Here is a 19,519-nt window from a genome sequence, read left to right as displayed (position 1 = left end):
GGTCTAGGTTAAGGCCAGAAACAAAACTTTACCCTTGGTTAGATGAGAACATAAGAAACATTAAGAAGACGTAGAAACGCAGAACGAAAATGGAAAATGACTAAACTACATGTATATTACATCTTTAGGAAGGAGCTGCTATTATCTTACAATAAGGCAATTAAGGATGTGAAGGCTTGGTGTTTTTCTGAACTAATTGCAGCAAACTGTCACAACCCAAAGTTCTTATTTAGAACTACTGACTGTGTTGTAAATCAAGAACCAGTCAGGGCCATGGCCTCAACTGCTGCAGACTCTGAAAAGTTCTGAACCTTTTCACACGTATTGAAGTTCCTTATCCCTGTCTGAACTTATTTAACTACAATTTAAAACAACCTTATTTTGCCCTCTAGACATCATTCCAACCAGACTGCTTAAAGAAATGATTGGAACAGTAGGCCCTGAACTACTACCATTAGAAACATTTCTCTCTGCACAGGTTTTGTCCATGACTATTTTAAGTCAGCATGTGTTAAGCCTCTTCTTAAAAAACCTAATCATGACACCTGTTTTTAATAACTACAGGCCAATTTCCAAGCTGCTCTTCTTATCCCAGATCTTGGAAAAAGTCCTTTTACAGGTGGTGGAACACAATTAAATTTTTTTGAAATTCCAGTCAGGCTTTCTTCAGAAACACATAACTGAAACGGCTCTTGTCAAGGTTACAAACTACTTGTCGTCGAATACTGACTCTGGAGATTGTTCGATCCTGTTGTTACTGGATCTTAGTGCAGCTTTCGACACCATAGACCACAACATTTTAATTGAAAGACTTAGAAATTGGGTTGGAATATCAGGGATTGCCCTAGATCTGTGTTTCTTAATCCTGGTCCTGGGGACCCAAAGGGGTGCACGTTTTTGTTTTTGGCAGTAGGTGTGTAGGCGGTAGGGCAACATTTGAAACAGGTGTGTGAGTGCTAGGGCAAAAACTAAAACGTGCACCCCTTTGGGTCCCGAGAACCAGGATTAAGAAACACTGCACTAGATTGGTTCAAGTCATAGCTGTCAAATAGAGCTTTTCTAGTGTCCATTAACAATTACACGTCTTCCTCTGTGCCTGTCATATGTGGTGTTCTGCAGGGTTCCATCCTGGGGCCAATCATGTTTTCTCTGTATATGCCTCCCTTATGTAGTATAATTCGGCAGCATGACATTTCATTGTTATGCAGATGATACACAATTGTATTTGTCAGTTAATGACATGAGCAAGTTGTGTGTTCTGCATATTTGCCTGGAAGACATTAAAAACTTGATGTCCAATAATTCAGTTAAACACTGATAAAACCAAAGTTTTAATTATTGGCCCCCCATCTATTCCCAGATGAAGTTCAGATGGCTCTAGGATCGCTAGGAAATCATATTGTGCCTGTGGCCAGAAATTTGGGATTTTTCTTTGATCCAGACAATTTGAATGTAACACAAAAAACCTGGTTCAGTCATGCTTTTACCAACTTAGAAACATTGAAAAATAAGACTGGTTTTATCTTTTGAGGAAACTGAGAAAATTATACAAGCACTCATTTCATCTCGCCTAAACTACAGTAATGCTTTGTTTACATGCCTCAACAATACGTCCCTAGGTAAACTCCAAGTTGTACAGAATTCAGCTGCCAGATTTCTTACATGGACTAAATCAAGGTCTCATATAACCCCAGTGTAGATTTAAAATTTCTTCTTACCACTTTTAAGTGGCACTACATGGTCTAGCAACTGATTATATTAGTGACATGCTTAACCCATACTGCTCTCTTAGGCCTCTCAGATCAGCAGAAAAGGACTGGCTGTCCGGGAGTCTAGACTGAAAACTAAAGGGAACCGGGCCTTTGCCATAAGGGCCCCTAGACTATGGAACAGCCTACCACAGAATGTCAGAGATTCTACATCAGTGCATTCTTTTAAATCTTAACTAAAAACAAATTTTTATAAGATGGCTTTTACAAACATTTTATCATTGTGATTTTATTTGTTGTTGATTCTTTTTACTTCTTTTACTTTTTTACTGGACCATGTAAGCGGAGCCGGCTTAGAAGAGCGAATGTCTCTTACTAAATGATTGACAGACTGAGTGAGTGCCTGACTGACTGACTACCCCTTCTTAAATAGAGTAGTGGTTAGAGATGCGGACGACTCCCATCACAGTCAAAACACATTATGCCTTAGGATTTGTTCAGGACAGACAAAAACTTTGCTGGTTACAACCTTCAGTAGCTACGTTACAGGAAGCCTAACAAGATAGACAAACACTTTGCTGGCTATACGATTCTCTCATCTTTTCACTTGACAAAAAAGTCAGTTATTGTCACCTGTATTGATAGATACTGTATCAATTTCATTCACAAATGGCTAATTAGCTGTAAAAATGGCAAGTGGCAAAAGAGGATTTGTAAAGGATAGACAAACACTTTGTTGGCTACAACGTTCAGTAGCTACATTAGAGGAAGTCTAAAATAAAACTGTTTTTCAAATTATGTATTAGGATTTGTTCAGGATAGACAAAAACTTTGCTGGCTACACGATTCTCTCATCTTTTCACTTGACAAAAAAGTCTGTTATCATCAACTATATTGATAGTTACTGTATCAATGTCATTCATGAATGGCCAATAAGCTGTTAAAACGGTCAATGGCAAAAGAGGATTTGTTCAGGATAGACAAAATCTCAGCAGGCTACAATCTTCAGTAACTAAAGTACAGGAAGCCTAAAATAAAACAGTTTACTGTAATATGGCTATTTCTGGTGGATTTTCGAATGATGCATTATGATTTGTTCAAGACAGACAAAAACTTTGCTGGCTACATGATTCTCTCGTCTTTTCACAGTTATTGTTCCCTATATTGATAGTTATTGTATCAATGTCATTCACAAATGGCTAATAAGCTGTTAAAACGGCCAGTGGCAAAAGCCATACAGGTCATAGATGCTATTTGTGGTGGAGGTAAACTTAATAAGAAATGTTAGTCAGTTCAACACAATGCTTAATGTTGTCTAGCTAAATATTTAAACTTGGTGTGATGTTGATGCGTGACAAAATTATCTAATGTTGAAATGCTGAACCAACTCTCAGCAGATGTATAGCTCCGTGGCGTAGTGGTTAAAGACATGTTTTTATATATATTTTATTTGTATGTATTTCTATTTTATTCTACGTAAAGCACTTTGTGTAACTCTACTAGAAAATAATAATTATTATCATTATTATTTAGACCAATGCCTGTTTATTTACAGGTGTCAGGAAAATGTTACCAATCAAGCAATAAGCAATGAGTTACGAAATGTATGTAACTTTGGTCTCCCAGTGCTGCCAACTTCCTCTCTGTTCTCTGTGACAACAATGAGTGGAAGTGCTGTTACCTGACAGGGGAGATGGGATAGTAGAGAATGCCAGGGAATAATCTCTCTGTCCCTGTTTGAGACTCAATAGCTGCTCTGAGTATTTTTGGCTTCTCTTCTTGCCTCCAAGTCTGCTGACGCTTAGAGTACTTGCTGCATACCAGAGGATAATATGGCTCCATTGCCCACCAGTCAACACAAGCCATTTGAGTTCAACGACTAACAAACAAATCAGTCTATTCATATTTCCCTCCCTTTAGTATCTAACACTTCACATGGAAAACAACCGCAGGATGACTAATGCTGAGACTATTCTAGCTGTAATCCTATAGGCCCAAACCTGTTGGGCAGATTGTAACAGTCAGGGGAGTGAAGGCCATCATTGTTGCCACACACCAAAACAAATCTCTGGGAGGTCAATTCTTTCACTCTAGAGGACTGACCTACTATATCTGTCCAATCTCTGTTCCTTTTACTGCATCTAAGACCTGCCGGTTTCCAGGTAAGCAGAGACCAGAAAACCCATTTGAATTAAAGACAGTGTTCTGAGTACTTGTAAGAGGCTTTGTACTGTGTGCTGGAACAGGAAGAAAACCTTCCAAGAGTGCTAACCCAGAAAGATGAGAAATGGAAAGGTTCAGGTACAAATTAGGTAATATTTGGATGGGAAGAGATTTATGTAATGAGTGACTACTGATTGGCCCAAAAGTACTGTCCAATCAACCTGAATAACTTGGAGCAAATCTGCCAAGAATAAGACAAAATACTCCAACATGGTGTGCAAAGCTGGTACATACAGTGGGGAGAACAAGTATTTGATACACTACCGATATTGCAGGTTTTCCCACTTACAAAGCATGTAGAAGTCTGTAATTTTTATCATAGGTACTCTTCAAAATGTGAGTGACGGAATTAAAGTCATTATTATGCGAGATTAAACTTGTTAAATTTTGAGGAAAAAAGTCTAAATACAATCTTGTATATATACCCTGCAAGGCAGTGTATATATCCTCAGGGTTTTAAAAAAAATCAATTAAATTAGCAAAAAACTAAATATATATGAACACTGTAAAACAATTGCATTTATTATATGCAAGGTGGTCCTGTGAGACCCCATGCACTGCATAAACAACCATGCCCACGGCCATGAATACATGCTTTTGGGATAATGCTTAATTCTACAATGAGTACATGTAGTTAGGGTTAGAAAAATGTGATGTGGAAATCCATGTCAGCATATGATTTAATACCACCATGTGAAATGGTGGAATTTAAAAGTGAAATATATTGTGTCTGTGCAACTGTGTGTCTCAGTGTACATGCCCACATGCAAGCAGTAATCTGCTCATGGCTGCCTCAGAGTTCATTAACGCCTGTAGTAATGCTGCATTACCCTTGGGAGTTCTTAATAACCTGAGAGAAAACCCAATCCTAACAAAACAACCGAGGAATTACATTGGCCAATAAACATAACCTCCAGATAAACCTGACAGAGTACGAGTTGCTTCCAAGAATCCAGCAGTGACTGACAGAGTTGCGTCTGACTCAATCATGAAGAACACATTTTCTGGCAGGCCACGTTTCCCCATACATATCAATCTACGACGACTCACCAAGCGGTGGCTGTAAAACCCAATCTTAATCAAACAGTTTTGCATTTCAGTGAAACACCCCATCTGATACCAAGGGGCAGGCAAGGAATGTCATGGGTGATGAATGGTGAAATAAGAGTGGATGTACTGTACTACTGGCCACACAGAGGTCTGTCAGGGGAGCTACTAGACTGGGGTCTCACATACACACATACAGTATAACACACACACACTGTGGGAGACACTGGTCACCCAGAGCTGAAGTCCTGGCAGTTATAGAACAACAGGCACCAGTCAGTGAACTAAATGTATTAACCTCCAAGACATGCCACACCTCTGAAAGACAGCTCTGCCAAAAGTATATCAAAATCTGTGTGATATACTTCAGACAGACACAGAGAGACACTTGGGGCAATATGTACAATGTAGTTAAAATAAAAAAGAGTGATGTTGACTTTTTATCCCTTTTTGGAAGTATATCTGGAAGCAGGCCATAAGGATACTTAGCACTGTGTCATGTATTGTCCCCAGTAATCACTATGGATAGACTGCCAGGTGAATCCAAATCCCCTCCTGAAACAAATTGTAAAATGTGCTGCCTTCAAAGAGAAGAGACACATATATATAGAAGAGACACAAAGATGTTAGCACTGAATAGTTTAAATGTGGTAAACATTTCATGATGTGTTCAGCAGCTATTATCTGGACTGAATCCAGCAGGGGTTTCAAATTATGTCTGTCACTTAAAGTAACTGCCAAGAGTTTCCAGATTCTATGAAATACAGCCTAAAATTACAAACAATGAGTGAATTAGTGTTTCTTTCAAAAAACGTTCATTAAATGTGTCTGGTGTGGGCATACACAGGTCATAAAAAATATCCAAACGATTTGCCAGCTCAACTTCTCTAGACAGATTTTTGGCCAGCTCAAACTCCTTCATGGGAGGATTTCATTTTTCAAACGGTTTGAGATAAACATTTGAGTGTTGTTGTTTTTTTTTTACATTTTTCAATTTCACATTTAGCCATAAATAAATACTATTACAGGACAAGTCATCAACAATATTTGGGTTTGAGTTGGTAGAATGGATGGTTAGTTTAAAGCAGCCAAATCCCATAAATATGATGTAGTATTATGAGCCTTCCAATTCCCTCAAGGCCTTCCAACACAACAGACATCAATGTTAGATATGCCATCATCCAATGAGGGAACACTTCAGTAAAAAGCAGCTACCCCGCCCATGTTTTGTAATGTCCAATAACAGCAGGCAAGTTTAAGAAAAGTGAGAAACTAATTTACCATTTTATAAATAAACATTTCTCTATCAGCATGGTTGCAGATATACATTGTCATAAAAATAAGAAATGAAGACAATAGTCAGATCATTTGGCTAAAATGGGGTAACAGAACTGTAACCAGGCTACTGCATATCGGAATCATTATGGCATGATTTGGACAATAAATTCATTTTTTTATGAATGCTTGTGGTTTCCTGAAATATTTCATGCCTCTGTGTACGCCATGGGTTCAGTACCAGTTAACGCTGAAGTTATGAGGACAAAGACCTTCACTGGGCACATTCATTTCAGTTAGTTTCTCAACCAGCTTTAAAATGTAATGATTTAATTAACCTGCAGACTGCTCAATGATCATATCTATCCAACGTTAATGCCTGATGTTCTTTACTTGCACCCTCACTCTAAGATTCAGCAAGAAAGACAAAGAACCATGTCTTCACACGTCAGCCGCATCAACATGTCTCATGCTGCTTTTCAGTGATAAATGGAAACAATGCTAAACATTTCCTGGGAACATGCAGTCTACAGCGTATCAAGAGAAAATAGATTGAAGATGTGACATATTCTAAGCAGCCCATGTTAATGTTAGTGATCAGGGGACAGAGCAGGGGAAAGCCAGTCAGACCGTCTCTCAGTGAGGAAAACCCTCCACACCAGGGGGTCCCCATGCTCCCTACCCAGGCCCAGAGCAAAACCAGATGTCAGGGACAGACCTAGCACTCCCCAGTATGCGGGAATTAATAACTCTCTCTGTCTTTGAGGATTAAGGAAAAACTATAGCAGACCAGGACTGAATATCAATCCACAGATAAAGCAAATAAATCATGCTTAGATTGTTAACTTCATGGAGCTTGCATGTGGACTCACACAGAGGCTGCTGATCCCTTACCATGGGAGAATACACGGTCATACTGTAAATATTACATCTATAAGTCTCTTACCATGGGAGAATACAGGGCCATACTGTAAATATCACATCTATATGTCTCTTACCATGGGAGAATTCAAGGTCATACTGTAAATATCACATCTATAAGTCTCTTACCATGGGAGAATACAGGGACATACTGTAAATATCACATCTATAAGTCCCTTACAATATAAAGATAGAGGTGCATAACTGTACATATCACATAAATAAATTTCTGCTTAGTCCATATATCTTCTCCTCATTTAAACTTACAGGAATATAAATATTTACTATAAAACATTGACTGTAAGGCACCAAATAGACGAAATACAATGCATCACAATCAATCAAATCAACTACATAAACAAAGATAAACATTTCCTGACACAGAAGTATCAAACTATTGAACTGTGCCCTAGTTCTGGTCCCTTTGTGACACTGACTGCTGTAAATTAGTCTAGAGGAAACCAGGTTCATCTGCAGCCCATGGAGCAGGGATGTGCAGAATCATGCAATAATAGTGGTTGACAAAGTCACTCCTTTCACCTTGGCCTGATCCCCTATAACCCCCAGGCCTGGTATGCAGTCCTTCCAGAAAAGGCTTGAAACAGCCCCTCATACAGATAAGGGCTTGCTGCCTGGGGGCTAGAACTGGTCAGATAGACTGGGCAACAGAGTGTCAGTCTGCTTCAGTTTCCACACATACTGACACACGTCACGAGACTCTCACAACAGTAGGCTAAGCAATGCAGCCCTGTGCAGTTTCTAGGAAATCATCATATAGTGACAGACTGGTAAAACACAGTAAATCGTGTCTCCATGGAGGGAACAATTTGGTCCATTTGTATGCCAGTGTACATCCTGGACCACCGTATACCTCCTGTTTGGAGCCTAAGAGAATGAACCACAATCCACAGTTTGCTACAATCCTACAGATTTATTAGCTAATGGGCTAATAGTTTATAAACGGTATACAAAATGCTTGGAATAATGTTAACATATCAATATTCTGTCTATCCTCTGTGTGTATGTTCCTCAGTGGGGAGTAGTACCTACTTGGGGTCTCGAGGACTGTTGGGACGACTGGTGGAGCGTAGCCTGTTCTCACTGCCCCCTGGTGGCCGTTCTGGTGCTGACAACGGACTCACCCTTCTGGCAAAACATGAAACATTAAACTATATACAACCCTGTTACCAAAAAAGCTGGGACTTTATGTAAAATGTAAAGAAAACAGAATGCAATGATGTGCAAATCATTTAAACCCTATATCCAATAGAAAATTGTATAAAGACAATACAGCAAATGATAAAACTGAGAAATGTTGTTGTTTCTTGAAATATATATGCCCACTTTGAATTTAATGCCAGCAACACATTTCAAAAAAGCTGGAACAGGGGCAAAAAAAGTTGTGTAATGTTAAAAACAAAAGCTGGTGAAAAATCTCACAACTATTTTCAGAAGTAAAGATGGGGAAGGGTTCACCACTCTGTAAAAGACTGCACAGGCAAATAGTGCAACAATTTAAGAATAACGTTTCTCAACATAAATTTGCAAATAGTTTGGGGATCTCTTCATCTTCGGTACATAAAATCATTAAAAGATTAAGAGAATCCGGAGAAACCCAAACATACACTTCCGGAGAAATTAAACATACACTTCAACACATGCAAAGAAGAAACCATATACAAACAAGATCCAGAAACACCGCCAACTTCTCTGGCCCCAAGCTGATTTAAGATGGACTGTAGCAAAGTGAAAAACTGTCCTGTGGGCTGACGATTCAAAATTTGAAATTATTTTGGGGAATCATTGACGCCACGTCCGGCCATCAGGCTTGTTATCAGTGCACTGTTCAAAAACCAGCATCCATTATGGCATGGGGGTGCATTTGTGCATATGGCATAGGTGACTTGCACATCAGTGATGGCACCATTAATGCGGAACAATATATACAGGTTTTGGAACAACATTTGCTGTCACCCAGACAACATCCTTTTCAGGGAACGCCTTGCTTATTTCAGCAAAACAATGCCAAACCACATTCTGCATGTATCACAACAGCATGGCTCCATAGTATAAGAGCCTAGGTGATAAACTGGCTGCAATCTCAACCTCTCACCCATATCAAACATTTGGCGGATTATGAAACGAAAAATACGACAAAGGAGACCCTGAACTGTTGAGCAGCTGCTATCTTATAAGAAGCAAAAACTGGGAAAAACATTTCACTTTCAAAACTACAGCAATTGGTCTCCTCATTTCCAAAACGCGTACTTAATATTGTTAAAAGAATAGGTGATGCAACACATGCCAGTTCCAATTTTTTTTAAATGTGCTGCAGGGATCAAATTCAAAATGGGCATGTATTTTTCCAAGAACAATACAACATTTCTCAGTCTCAACATTTGATATCTTGTCTTTGTACAATTTCAATTAAATATGGGGTTAAATGATTTGCACATCGCATTCTGTTTTTATTTGCATTTTATGCAGCGTCCCAACTATTTTGGAAAGAAGGTTGTACATCTAAAGCTATAACCAATGTATTTGAGAGAGCCCACAAAATAACCACTATGCTTTGAACATTCTCTCTTGGTTACCTTAGCTGCTCATCTGGAGAAGGCTCCAGTGCAAGGCCATTGGTCTGGGCGGGGCTGTGGGCGGGACTGGCCTCTGGGCTGACTTCCTCCTTGGAGCCGTTGTGAACTGGAAGCTCCAGACAGGACCTGACCCCCTCCCACTGCTGCGCTGCATTACGGATGGCTAAACGTCGCTTCTCCTACAAACACACACAGACATTAATGCACATAAACAAACATACAAACAGACAAACACATGCAGATACTGACACACCCATACATGTACATGGCACACAGAAACAGACATAGATAATTGCATGCAGATAAAAGACACAAACACACACACACATACATTAATGCACATGGATAAAGACTATCCACACATAAACAAATGCAGATACACACAACTGCAGACAGACAGACCCAGATAAACACATGCAGAAAAACACACACAGATAAATACAGACACACAAGCAGATACACACATACACACAGATAAATACAGACACACAAGCAGATACAGACATACACACAGATAAATACAGACACACAAGCAGATACACACATACACACAGATAAATACAGACACACAAGCAGATACACACATACACACAGATAAATACAGACACACAAGCAGATACAGACATCCACACAGACAGGGGGCACAGCAGATTCAGATGACGCTAGTCCTGATCCAGGCCCACAGAGGACACAAGGTTATTAAACACTCTCTCCTGCTTCAGCCTACAGACGTAATGCCACCTGCCTTGCTTGTCACTGAGGAGTCCTGAGACTTCAGTCCAAGTTGAGTATAGAACTGCTGAGGCGCAACATGAGCAGGACTCTATGGAAACAAATGTTGTAATTTTTTATTTTTTTTAATGTAATTATGTTACATAAAAAGCTTACGGTACATACAAACATGTGTCTGGCTCCGCAACTGTCAGTATCTGGCTCCGCAACTGTCAGAACCTGGCTCCGCAACTGTCAGAACCTGGCTCCGCAACTCTCAGAACCTGGCTCCTCAACTGTCAGAACCTAGCTCCGCAACTGTCAGAACCTGGCTCCTCAACTGTCAGAACCTGGCTCCTCAACTGTCAGAACCTGGCTCCGCAACTGTCAGAACCTGGCTCCGCAACTCTCAGAACCTGGCTCCTCAACTGTCAGAACCTGTCTCCTCAACTGTCAGAACCTGTCTCCACAACAGTCAGGACCTGGCTCCTCAACTGTCTGAACCTGGCTCCTCAACTGTCAATACTGGGAACTTACCAATATTTATCTCCCAGTTACAAAGGCCATGTCTGTAATGTGAAGTAACATGTGTTGTGTTGTGCAGCCCAGGATCACTTAGTATTAAAAAAGCAGCTGTGTTGACGTCAGCACAGTGCATCCAACAGTATACTGCTGTGCCTTTCCTACCCGATAGCAAAGAATTAAGCACTCTCCTTATTTCTATCTGTGTTTTTGTTCCAGTATTTAGTCAGTTTTGACATGAGCAAGGATGGAATGTAATACTCCCACACACAGAGGAGGAAGGACATGGAAGGGGATATCCATAGTGGATCATTTTGAGACAACATGAACCCTCATTATGGAGCATTCCTTTTATTATTATTTCCTAAACAGGGATAAGATTGCTTGAATTAAACATCCTCTGGAGCCCCATCTGATCCTGCATTATCGGCCACTATGACTGGATGGCAGTAACACACACACTGAATATAAATAGAAGCATGCACTAAGCAGCACAAACACACATACATATTGTTATTCATGATAATGACTTGTCCATTCAAAAAGGAAAAATCCAATGCCAGACACAATTTGGGGAGTTTTTTTCAGTCGCCTTGGATAATTATGAGTGATTGGAGGAGTTTCTGAAAGATTTGTGACCACAGCCTTGTTTTTTAAACAGCCCAGGAAAGTTCAAATAATAACGTCATTGGTTGAAATAGCCTGTCTGATAAAAAAAAAGAACAGAGTAATGTTTCATAGCAATTACTGTGGCCTTGGTGTTTCTCCGATGATTCGATCTCTGTGATACAGTGCCCTCCACTAACATTGGCCACCTTGATAAATTTGAGAAAAACAGGCTGTGAATTTTTTCTTTAATTTATTGTTTATCCTCTTGATCTTTCTTCCAAAATATGAAGAAAAACCAAACCTTTAATTAAAGTAAAACATAATAATTTCTCATCATAAAGGAAACATTGCTCTCAAATATATGTATGCAACAATTATAATTGAATGCTTTATGCAACCTCCCTTTGCTAAGATAACAACTCTGAATCTTCTCCAACAACACATAATGAGGTTGGAGAACACATGGCAAGGGATCTGAGACCATTCCTCCATACAGAATCTCTCCACATCCTTCAGATTTCCAGACTCTCCACTGCAGCTCATCACATTTTTAGGGGTGCCAATAATAGATGTTTTGGAAAATAATATTTGTTGAATATATATATATATATATTTTCAATCATTACACTTGAAGTACAACATATTCCAACTGTTTTTAAATAAGAAATACTACTAATTGCTTTTCTCCTGCTCATCTTTATCAAGGATGCCAACAGTTTGAAGTCATTGTCCTTGGACATGAAAAAACAGCACTCTTGTTCCCTCAGAAACAAAGTGATTGCAGTCTGACTTCCACAACATAATGTGTCATCCACATTCAATACGTTACACAGGGCAAAGTTTTTAAACAACGGCAAACATACTGCATACTGTACACAAAATAAACCTTGAGATATTTTGCCGATAAACATTTTAACAGAAAGCAACCAGGGAGCTGGTTTATTATTCAAGTAAACACTTTACACAATCCCCTCGTCAAAATCAGTTACTGTTGGTCAGAGCTGAGGTATAGAGTGTAGTATGAGACAGTATATAAAACAAAGATGTTTACATAAGACAAAAAAAAAAGCATCACAGTTACCTTGTGCATGGCCTGCTTGTGACTGTCCCTCTTTTTCTCATCCTCCTTTCGGGCCATAATGCAAGCCATACGTCTCTCCTCCTCCTGAAACAAAGGGTCAATAACACAACCAGGTTGTAGCTCCATTCATGGACGAGTCTAAATAATTGAATGTGAAAGTGGCAATCAGAATAATCTCTGATGTCAGTTTTCCCTCTGCAAGAAGAAGCTAGTTGGAGAGGCAGAATCTGTTGCAGCATCATAGGATTATGTATGTCTGTCCGATATTTAGCTGCAGCCTGAACTGAACCAGCTGTTTCGGTGAGCGAGACACAGCTCCCAGCATGCACTGCACCGGCAGACACAATCTGACATTGTCAGCTGAGCTCTAGGAGATGTTTAGCCCTTGCTACTCTGAGACGATTCGGCTCAGAAAAGATGCCTTCATCTTTAAATGCCGGATGTTTCTGCACATTTACAAGTGTCTTGTAAATAAACAAAAAGATTGCTTTTTTTGTTCAAGAGGGCCATCACATCTTTTCATACAAAGGTAAATAATGAGAAGTTTAGCTAGCCCCCGATATAAATTGAAAAGCACAGTGCAACACAGCATCTAAAGGTTTAAGTGTAGAAACTGCTGCTTGCATATATATTACATCCCTTGGTTCAAAGAAGACATAATGGATGACTTGCACTTATTAAGTCAGTAATGTTTATTCAAAATGAAAACTTGTAATTAAGTGTCCAAATTAGTCATTTGAAAGTTATTTAGATTTGAACTATGCCAGCTAGAGAATACAATGTTTGTGCTCAGCACTAATTTAAGATTGAACAGGGACTTCTGTAAAGCTTTGAAAGCAGACTATAGGGAGGCAATGGGTTGATTTATAAGGTGCGGTGGAATATAGCACAGTATTGTCAGCATGTGAATATGAATGTTATATTTTTTTATATTATCTCCAATGTCATGAATGTACAGAGTGAATAACAGAGGACTCAAACTCGAGCACATCTTTATGCACTTCAAAAATTCCGATTTGACCTCTTCAGTCACAACAGCCTGAGTTCTATTACTTAGACTGTCCTGCAACCATATACAGGCATCAGATCTAAAGCCTAATGACCTCAACTTGCTAATTAAAAGTAAAGGGTGACTGCTCTATAAAGGTGTATAACGAAGGCAGCTCAGTGTTCTTTGAACACTCGGGCAATATAATTTACACAGTGCTGTGCCATGACCAAAACGGTCATTGATTTATATTTAAAATAGAATGTTCAGTCAGTAAAAGGCATAGCTGTGTATGTAATAGGGATTCCAGAATGTTTTGAAATACAATTATTATGGAAAAAACAACAGAGCATAGAGTTCGATCAAAACATGGGCCACTGAGATAGCAATAAATGGTGCTGCACAAGTAAACCCAGCTCCTGTTTATCTGCCCCAGTATAAATATTTTGGATTGTTTTGTGAGATGTACCGTGCTACATCAACGATTGCACCTTGCTTTATTCCACAGGGGATAGGAACAGATGTTCTTTCAGAAAGATAGCCAGCAAAATAAAATAGCATAACCAGACACAGTGGTTGAATATATTTGTTTTGGCTGAGCTTTTAACAGTCTTCCAAGAATTAGCAAGTTTTCCTTTACAATTAAACAACAGCCAATCAGGAACTGATTTGTGTTTTCTAGCCTTTACCCATGCAGAATTTATTTTATGAATAATTTCAGAAATAAAATCATGGGTTCAATATCATTTTTAAGTTTCTGGTTTATCTGGACATGTGTACGGCATGTGTATCTGCAATAACATTAAAAACCTTTGAGAAAAAGCTTAAGGTTATTCATTTTCTGATGTAGCTGATGTGTCACTTTGACGAATATGAAGCACAGAAGCTAGTTTGCTACAATTTTTGTAATGAATTAAGGCTTAGCTCTAGGAATCCTTACACAAAAACCAATAGACACTGGTCACTAATTTCCAGAGAAAAAACACATGTAGTGGTGTATTTGTCTCTGATGTATTTGACAGTATAAAATCAATAAGAGTAGACGTAGTGGGATCCTTTAGATTTGGCCAAGTAGGCCTGGTAATCAGCTGGCTCAAGTTAAGATGAACACAGATGTCCTCCATACAGTCTGAGTCCAGAAATCCAATCCAAATTCAAATCTAACCCTTCACCTCTGATGTTGAAATGGATGCTTTTTGGTCAGTGAGTTTTTCCTGGCAGAAGGACGATATACACCCAAAATTGTTAAAGTAGAGTTATTTCCTAGTTATTTCCTAAATTACTTCAGGATAGAGACAGACTTGAACATTGTGATTGAGAGGTGATATTTTGTAAAGATGGCAACTCCACCCCCTTTTTCCTCCCTACCTGCTCTTGACACATTGTAACCTTCCAACAAATGCCCTGAGATAACCATGATTCTGAAAGAATGGCAATTTCTCGATTAGTCTGACAGATCCATATTTGTATATTTCAACTTCGACAGTAGGCTTCAGAAATGTCAGCGCTTGAATCCAAAGTTAAAGTATTTTAATTGTCATATGCAAAATTGCATAAGTACTTCAAAATTAAATTCTTACTTATAGGTAGTCCTGACATTATCCTGGCAAAGTTCCTTACAAACCTTTAAACTCAATAGCAGTGTCAATACATACCACGTTTGGAATCTTTATCCAAAATCCTGTGTTCTTGGGTGATAATCCAATCCTGATGCACAAATCGCAGACTCTCATGTGCTTTTCATACTTCAACAGGGTGTGGTCTGCTTTAAAACTATGAGTTACAACAAGGTCCACACACCCTGAGGCCACACACTTGGCTTGCCATTTTAATAGCTACCTGCCACAATATAATAGCTTTCAAGCTGGTCGAGATTGTCAACACAACCTGTTTTCTTACTGTTGTCCGGGACCAGTTCTGAAACAAATATGAATTCACTCTGCCTCTATTTTGATAACGGCTTTAGGGTGTCATTCCCTGAGCTTTAAGAAAATAGAAAGCACACATCCCATTTGTCCTTCCAGCAGCATGCCAAGACAGATATTCAAAAAAGTGATAAGAAGAATAATTTGATCCAAATGTGGGTAACACACGTTTATTTCATTGCAACCCTCTAACAAGGGACTGATGCACACCCTAGATACCAGGTGAGTGCAAATAATGATGAGGTAGAACAGAAAAACAGCAGGCTCCGGACCAAGTAGGTTAAGAGTTGAGTATCCCTGACCTAAACCATCTAAACTGGAACAACTATCTCAGTAGGTGTCATAGATCCAACCCCTAACTGAAAGGATTGCCATTATATAAGGTCAACTAATCAATAAAACATATAAAAAGAAACATATTTTAATACAAACTGAAAGATGCAACAAAGCATGCTGAGAAAAATGATAGGTTCACTTCCCACATATTTTTCACTCAGTGGCTGCCGTCCAATCAGCAAAATGTTGCCCCTAAGCTCTCTCTCTTGCCAATTTCCCTTGGGGAATTACCATTGAAATCCGATGCAGTTTGACTGGCATCATAAGTGTAGGTCAATTTGAAAAAGCCTCCTCCATCCTTGATTTATCTTGAGGGGAAGAGTGAAAATCTTTGCTCGTTAGTAGGGTCTATATAAACCACATTTCAAAGCAAACTGGAGTCACACATCTAACACGACAGCCAGTTCAAAATTAATCATCACGACAAAATTTTGTGTCAGACTCAAATCTCATTGATCAGGGTCCTTGCAAGATACGTAGCTAATTTGCAAGAATTTTATCAAATTCACTAACTCTGATTGGTACGCTTCCTTACGTGGGCATGTGCACTTGCATATACACACAGATGTGATGATGTAAAAATGTATTTAAGGTCAGAAGGTATAGGTCAAAAGTTTACGTTTGGAGTGCAGCCAGAGATTAAATAGAAACATTTTTAAGTATACTCTAGACAGGACAATGGGAAGGTAAAACCTAGCTTTAAAATGTGAAGATTTGTTTTTATAAGGCTTACGTGGTTTATTAAGAAATGCGTTGTAAGAAAACATTTAAATCCATATGATTTTCTGTATAAAATCCATTGGAGAAAAGGACTATTAATTACAACTAGGTCAATTGTCATAGTATCTATAATGCATTAACCTAACTAGTAGACTTGAAATAGTATGGATAATCTAGACATTAACACTAATTTACATTGAACAAAGAGCAGTCTATTGTTTTGACACGGATATACCATGAGGAGCCAAAGTAACTACTGTATTTCCTGGCATTTTTCAATTTTATTCTGCCTCAAAGCAAGAGGGTTCAGCTTCTTCACATTTGCTACTAACCCACATTTCATTCATAAATTATGTAATTTGCTTGGCCTGACACTGACAGAAAGTGTTCTGTTTTATCTCAAACTATATTTCCACTGCACACACCACATGATTTCCGCATGGAAATGCAGGTAATATTTGGCTGAGATATGAATCAATGCCATTTGCACCTTTATTCAACCACTGACAAAGATTACCATAAGTGTGTTCAATTACCAATGTGTTTTCCATATTCTTTTAACCATTTAGAAGAAATATTAATATACTTTAAGGGTTTCTAATAGCAAAACCAGATTAACTGGTTACACTTCCTGGTTAGCACAGATTACACTTCCTGAGGTCATCAGTTAATATTAAAATGGTAATCTATTATTGAAAGAATATGAAAGCAGTGTTAGTATCAAAGCAGAGAGTTAGTATCAAAGCAGGGAGTTAGTATCAAAGCAGGGAGTTAGTATCAAAGCAGGGAGTTAGTATCAAAGCAGGGAGTTAGTATCAAAGCAGGGAGTTAGGCTACAGATGGTGTTAACTGTTTCTGCAAATCCTTATGTGCAAAATATCACAATATAATGGTAAAATAAGATTTATTTAACCAATTTATGGCCAGTGGGTTACCGCCAATGATGTAGAATACTAGGGCATACTGTGCAAATAAAATAAATTATCTGCAAAAGATACAGAACTTAGGATAACTATCCTACTCTATTGGTTGCAAGGACATTCCTCTAAAGCGGTGCTACAACATGTTTAAGAAAGCCACATGCACATTGTAAGTGCAAGGAGTGTGTGTGGTACCTCAGGGTTTTTCATCAAGTAGCCTAGAAGCTTAGATCTGGGTGTTACCTTCCTGGTTGAGAACATTCAGATGTATACACCTCTAAACTGAATGTTTTGCTTGTAGAGTGAATACCATGACAGGTTTGATGGGCAAATTGCTCTTTTATGCCTATAGACATATGTTGCTGTCAAGAATCAATATGCAGCTGAACAACAAGACATGCTTTGCAATACACAGAGAAACTCATTCATAGCCATGGAAACTGCATATATGGTACAATGACAGTACATTTCCCTGTTTTACATGCATAAGTATAGGTATCGCAGCTAGGAGCATTAGTACATGCATTTCGATTTAAATAAAGTTTTGCTAGGGAGTCCAGGTCGGGGATGGCGTAAACGACACCGATGTAGACCCCAATGCTTAAGTTTGAATCACAAGAGATGCACTGGAAGCATTATCAAACCTTAACTGTTTAGGCACAGAGCTTGTATACATGAACCAGAACACGTAACTGGCACTCCATACTATCATGTATAGGTGCACGTACATATTTAGGAGACTCTTTTGCATACAAACACCCCCGCACATTTCCAATTGTTTAATTGAATCAAAATAAAACATTTTAATAGGTTTCAAACATTACAAAGGTTGTAATGTGCATTGACACTCAAGGATACAAAAAGCCCCTTGTTCTCCACAAAGCAGGACTACCGATGATCACTCACACAGAGCAGTACCTCGCAAGCCACCACTAGCCCACACCGATATCCAAGGCTGCTCATGCACAACACAACGGACTGGAATTTCAGCAAAGTCCTGCTCCATGAGGTCAAATAAGCAGCCCACTTCTAGAACTAGCACCTCTTTCTCTCTGATGCCTCCTTACAATATAATATCTGGTATATTTTGTACACTGGAGAACACATCCAAAATATCAAACCAAATTCCTCTAACAGATATACAGTGTCTCACGAAGTGAGTACACCCCTCACATTTTTGTAAATATACTCCCTCATACTGGTCACTGGAAGTTCAACATGGCACCTCATGGCAAAGAACCCTCTGAGGGTCTGAAAAAAAGAATTGTTGCTCTACATAAAGATGGCCTAGGCTATAAGAAGATTGCCAAGTCCCTGAAACTGAGCTGCAGCACTGTGGCCAAGACCATACAGCGGTTTAACAGGACAGGTTCCACTCAGAACAGGCCTCGCCATGGTCGACCAAAGAAGTTGTCTTTGGGAAATAGACATATGAGTGCTGCAGCATATTCCAGAGGTTGAAGGGGTGGGGGGGTCAGCCTGTCAGTGCTCAGACCATACGCCGCACACTGCATCAAATTGGTCTGCATGGCTGTCGTCCCAGAAGGAAGCCTCTTCTAAAGATGATGCACAAGAAAGCCTGCAAACAGTTTGCTGAAGACAAGCAGACTAAGTACATGGATTACTGGAACCATGTCCTGTGGTCTAGATGGTGTCAAGCGTGTGTGGCGGCAACCAGGTGAGGAGTACAAAGACAAGTGTGTCTTGCCTACAGTCAAGCATGGTGTTGGGAGTGTCATGGTCTGGGGCTGCATGAGTGCTGCTGGCACTGGGAAGCTACAGTACATTGAGGAAACCATGAATGCCAACATGTACTGTGACATACTGAAGCAGAGCATGATACCCTCCCTTAGGAGACTGGGTCTCAGAGCAGTATTCCAACATGATAACGACCCCAAACACACATCCAAGACGACCACTGCCTTGCTAAAGAAGCTG

General features: G+C 39.3%; 1 protein-coding gene across 4 annotated transcripts in view; it reads right to left on the bottom strand.

Moving 5' to 3' along the window:
• LOC105015386 (leucine-rich repeat-containing protein 49) overlaps positions 1 to 19,519 on the bottom strand; it is a 51,787-nt gene that overhangs the window by 8,429 nt on the left and 23,839 nt on the right. For 3 of the 4 annotated variants that reach the window (XM_013137675.3, XM_010878507.3, XM_020056453.2), the window contains 4 exons: positions 12,693 to 12,776; positions 10,515 to 10,592; positions 9,770 to 9,948; positions 8,226 to 8,321 (listed from right to left, as the gene is read on the bottom strand). In XM_013137675.3, coding sequence (XP_012993129.2) covers positions 8,226 to 8,321; positions 9,770 to 9,948; positions 10,515 to 10,592; positions 12,693 to 12,776 — 437 coding nt within the window. The remainder of the gene's footprint in view (positions 1 to 8,225; positions 8,322 to 9,769; positions 9,949 to 10,514; positions 10,593 to 12,692; positions 12,777 to 19,519) is intronic. The other variant, XM_020056447.2, reaches the window with a different exon arrangement.

The sequence above is a fragment of the Esox lucius genome, chromosome 2 (genome assembly GCF_011004845.1).
Source record: "Esox lucius isolate fEsoLuc1 chromosome 2, fEsoLuc1.pri, whole genome shotgun sequence".
Classification (NCBI taxonomy): domain Eukaryota; kingdom Metazoa; phylum Chordata; class Actinopteri; order Esociformes; family Esocidae; genus Esox; species Esox lucius.
Note: the sequence above shows the minus strand (reverse complement) of the source record. Positions and strands in the feature narration are given on the sequence as shown.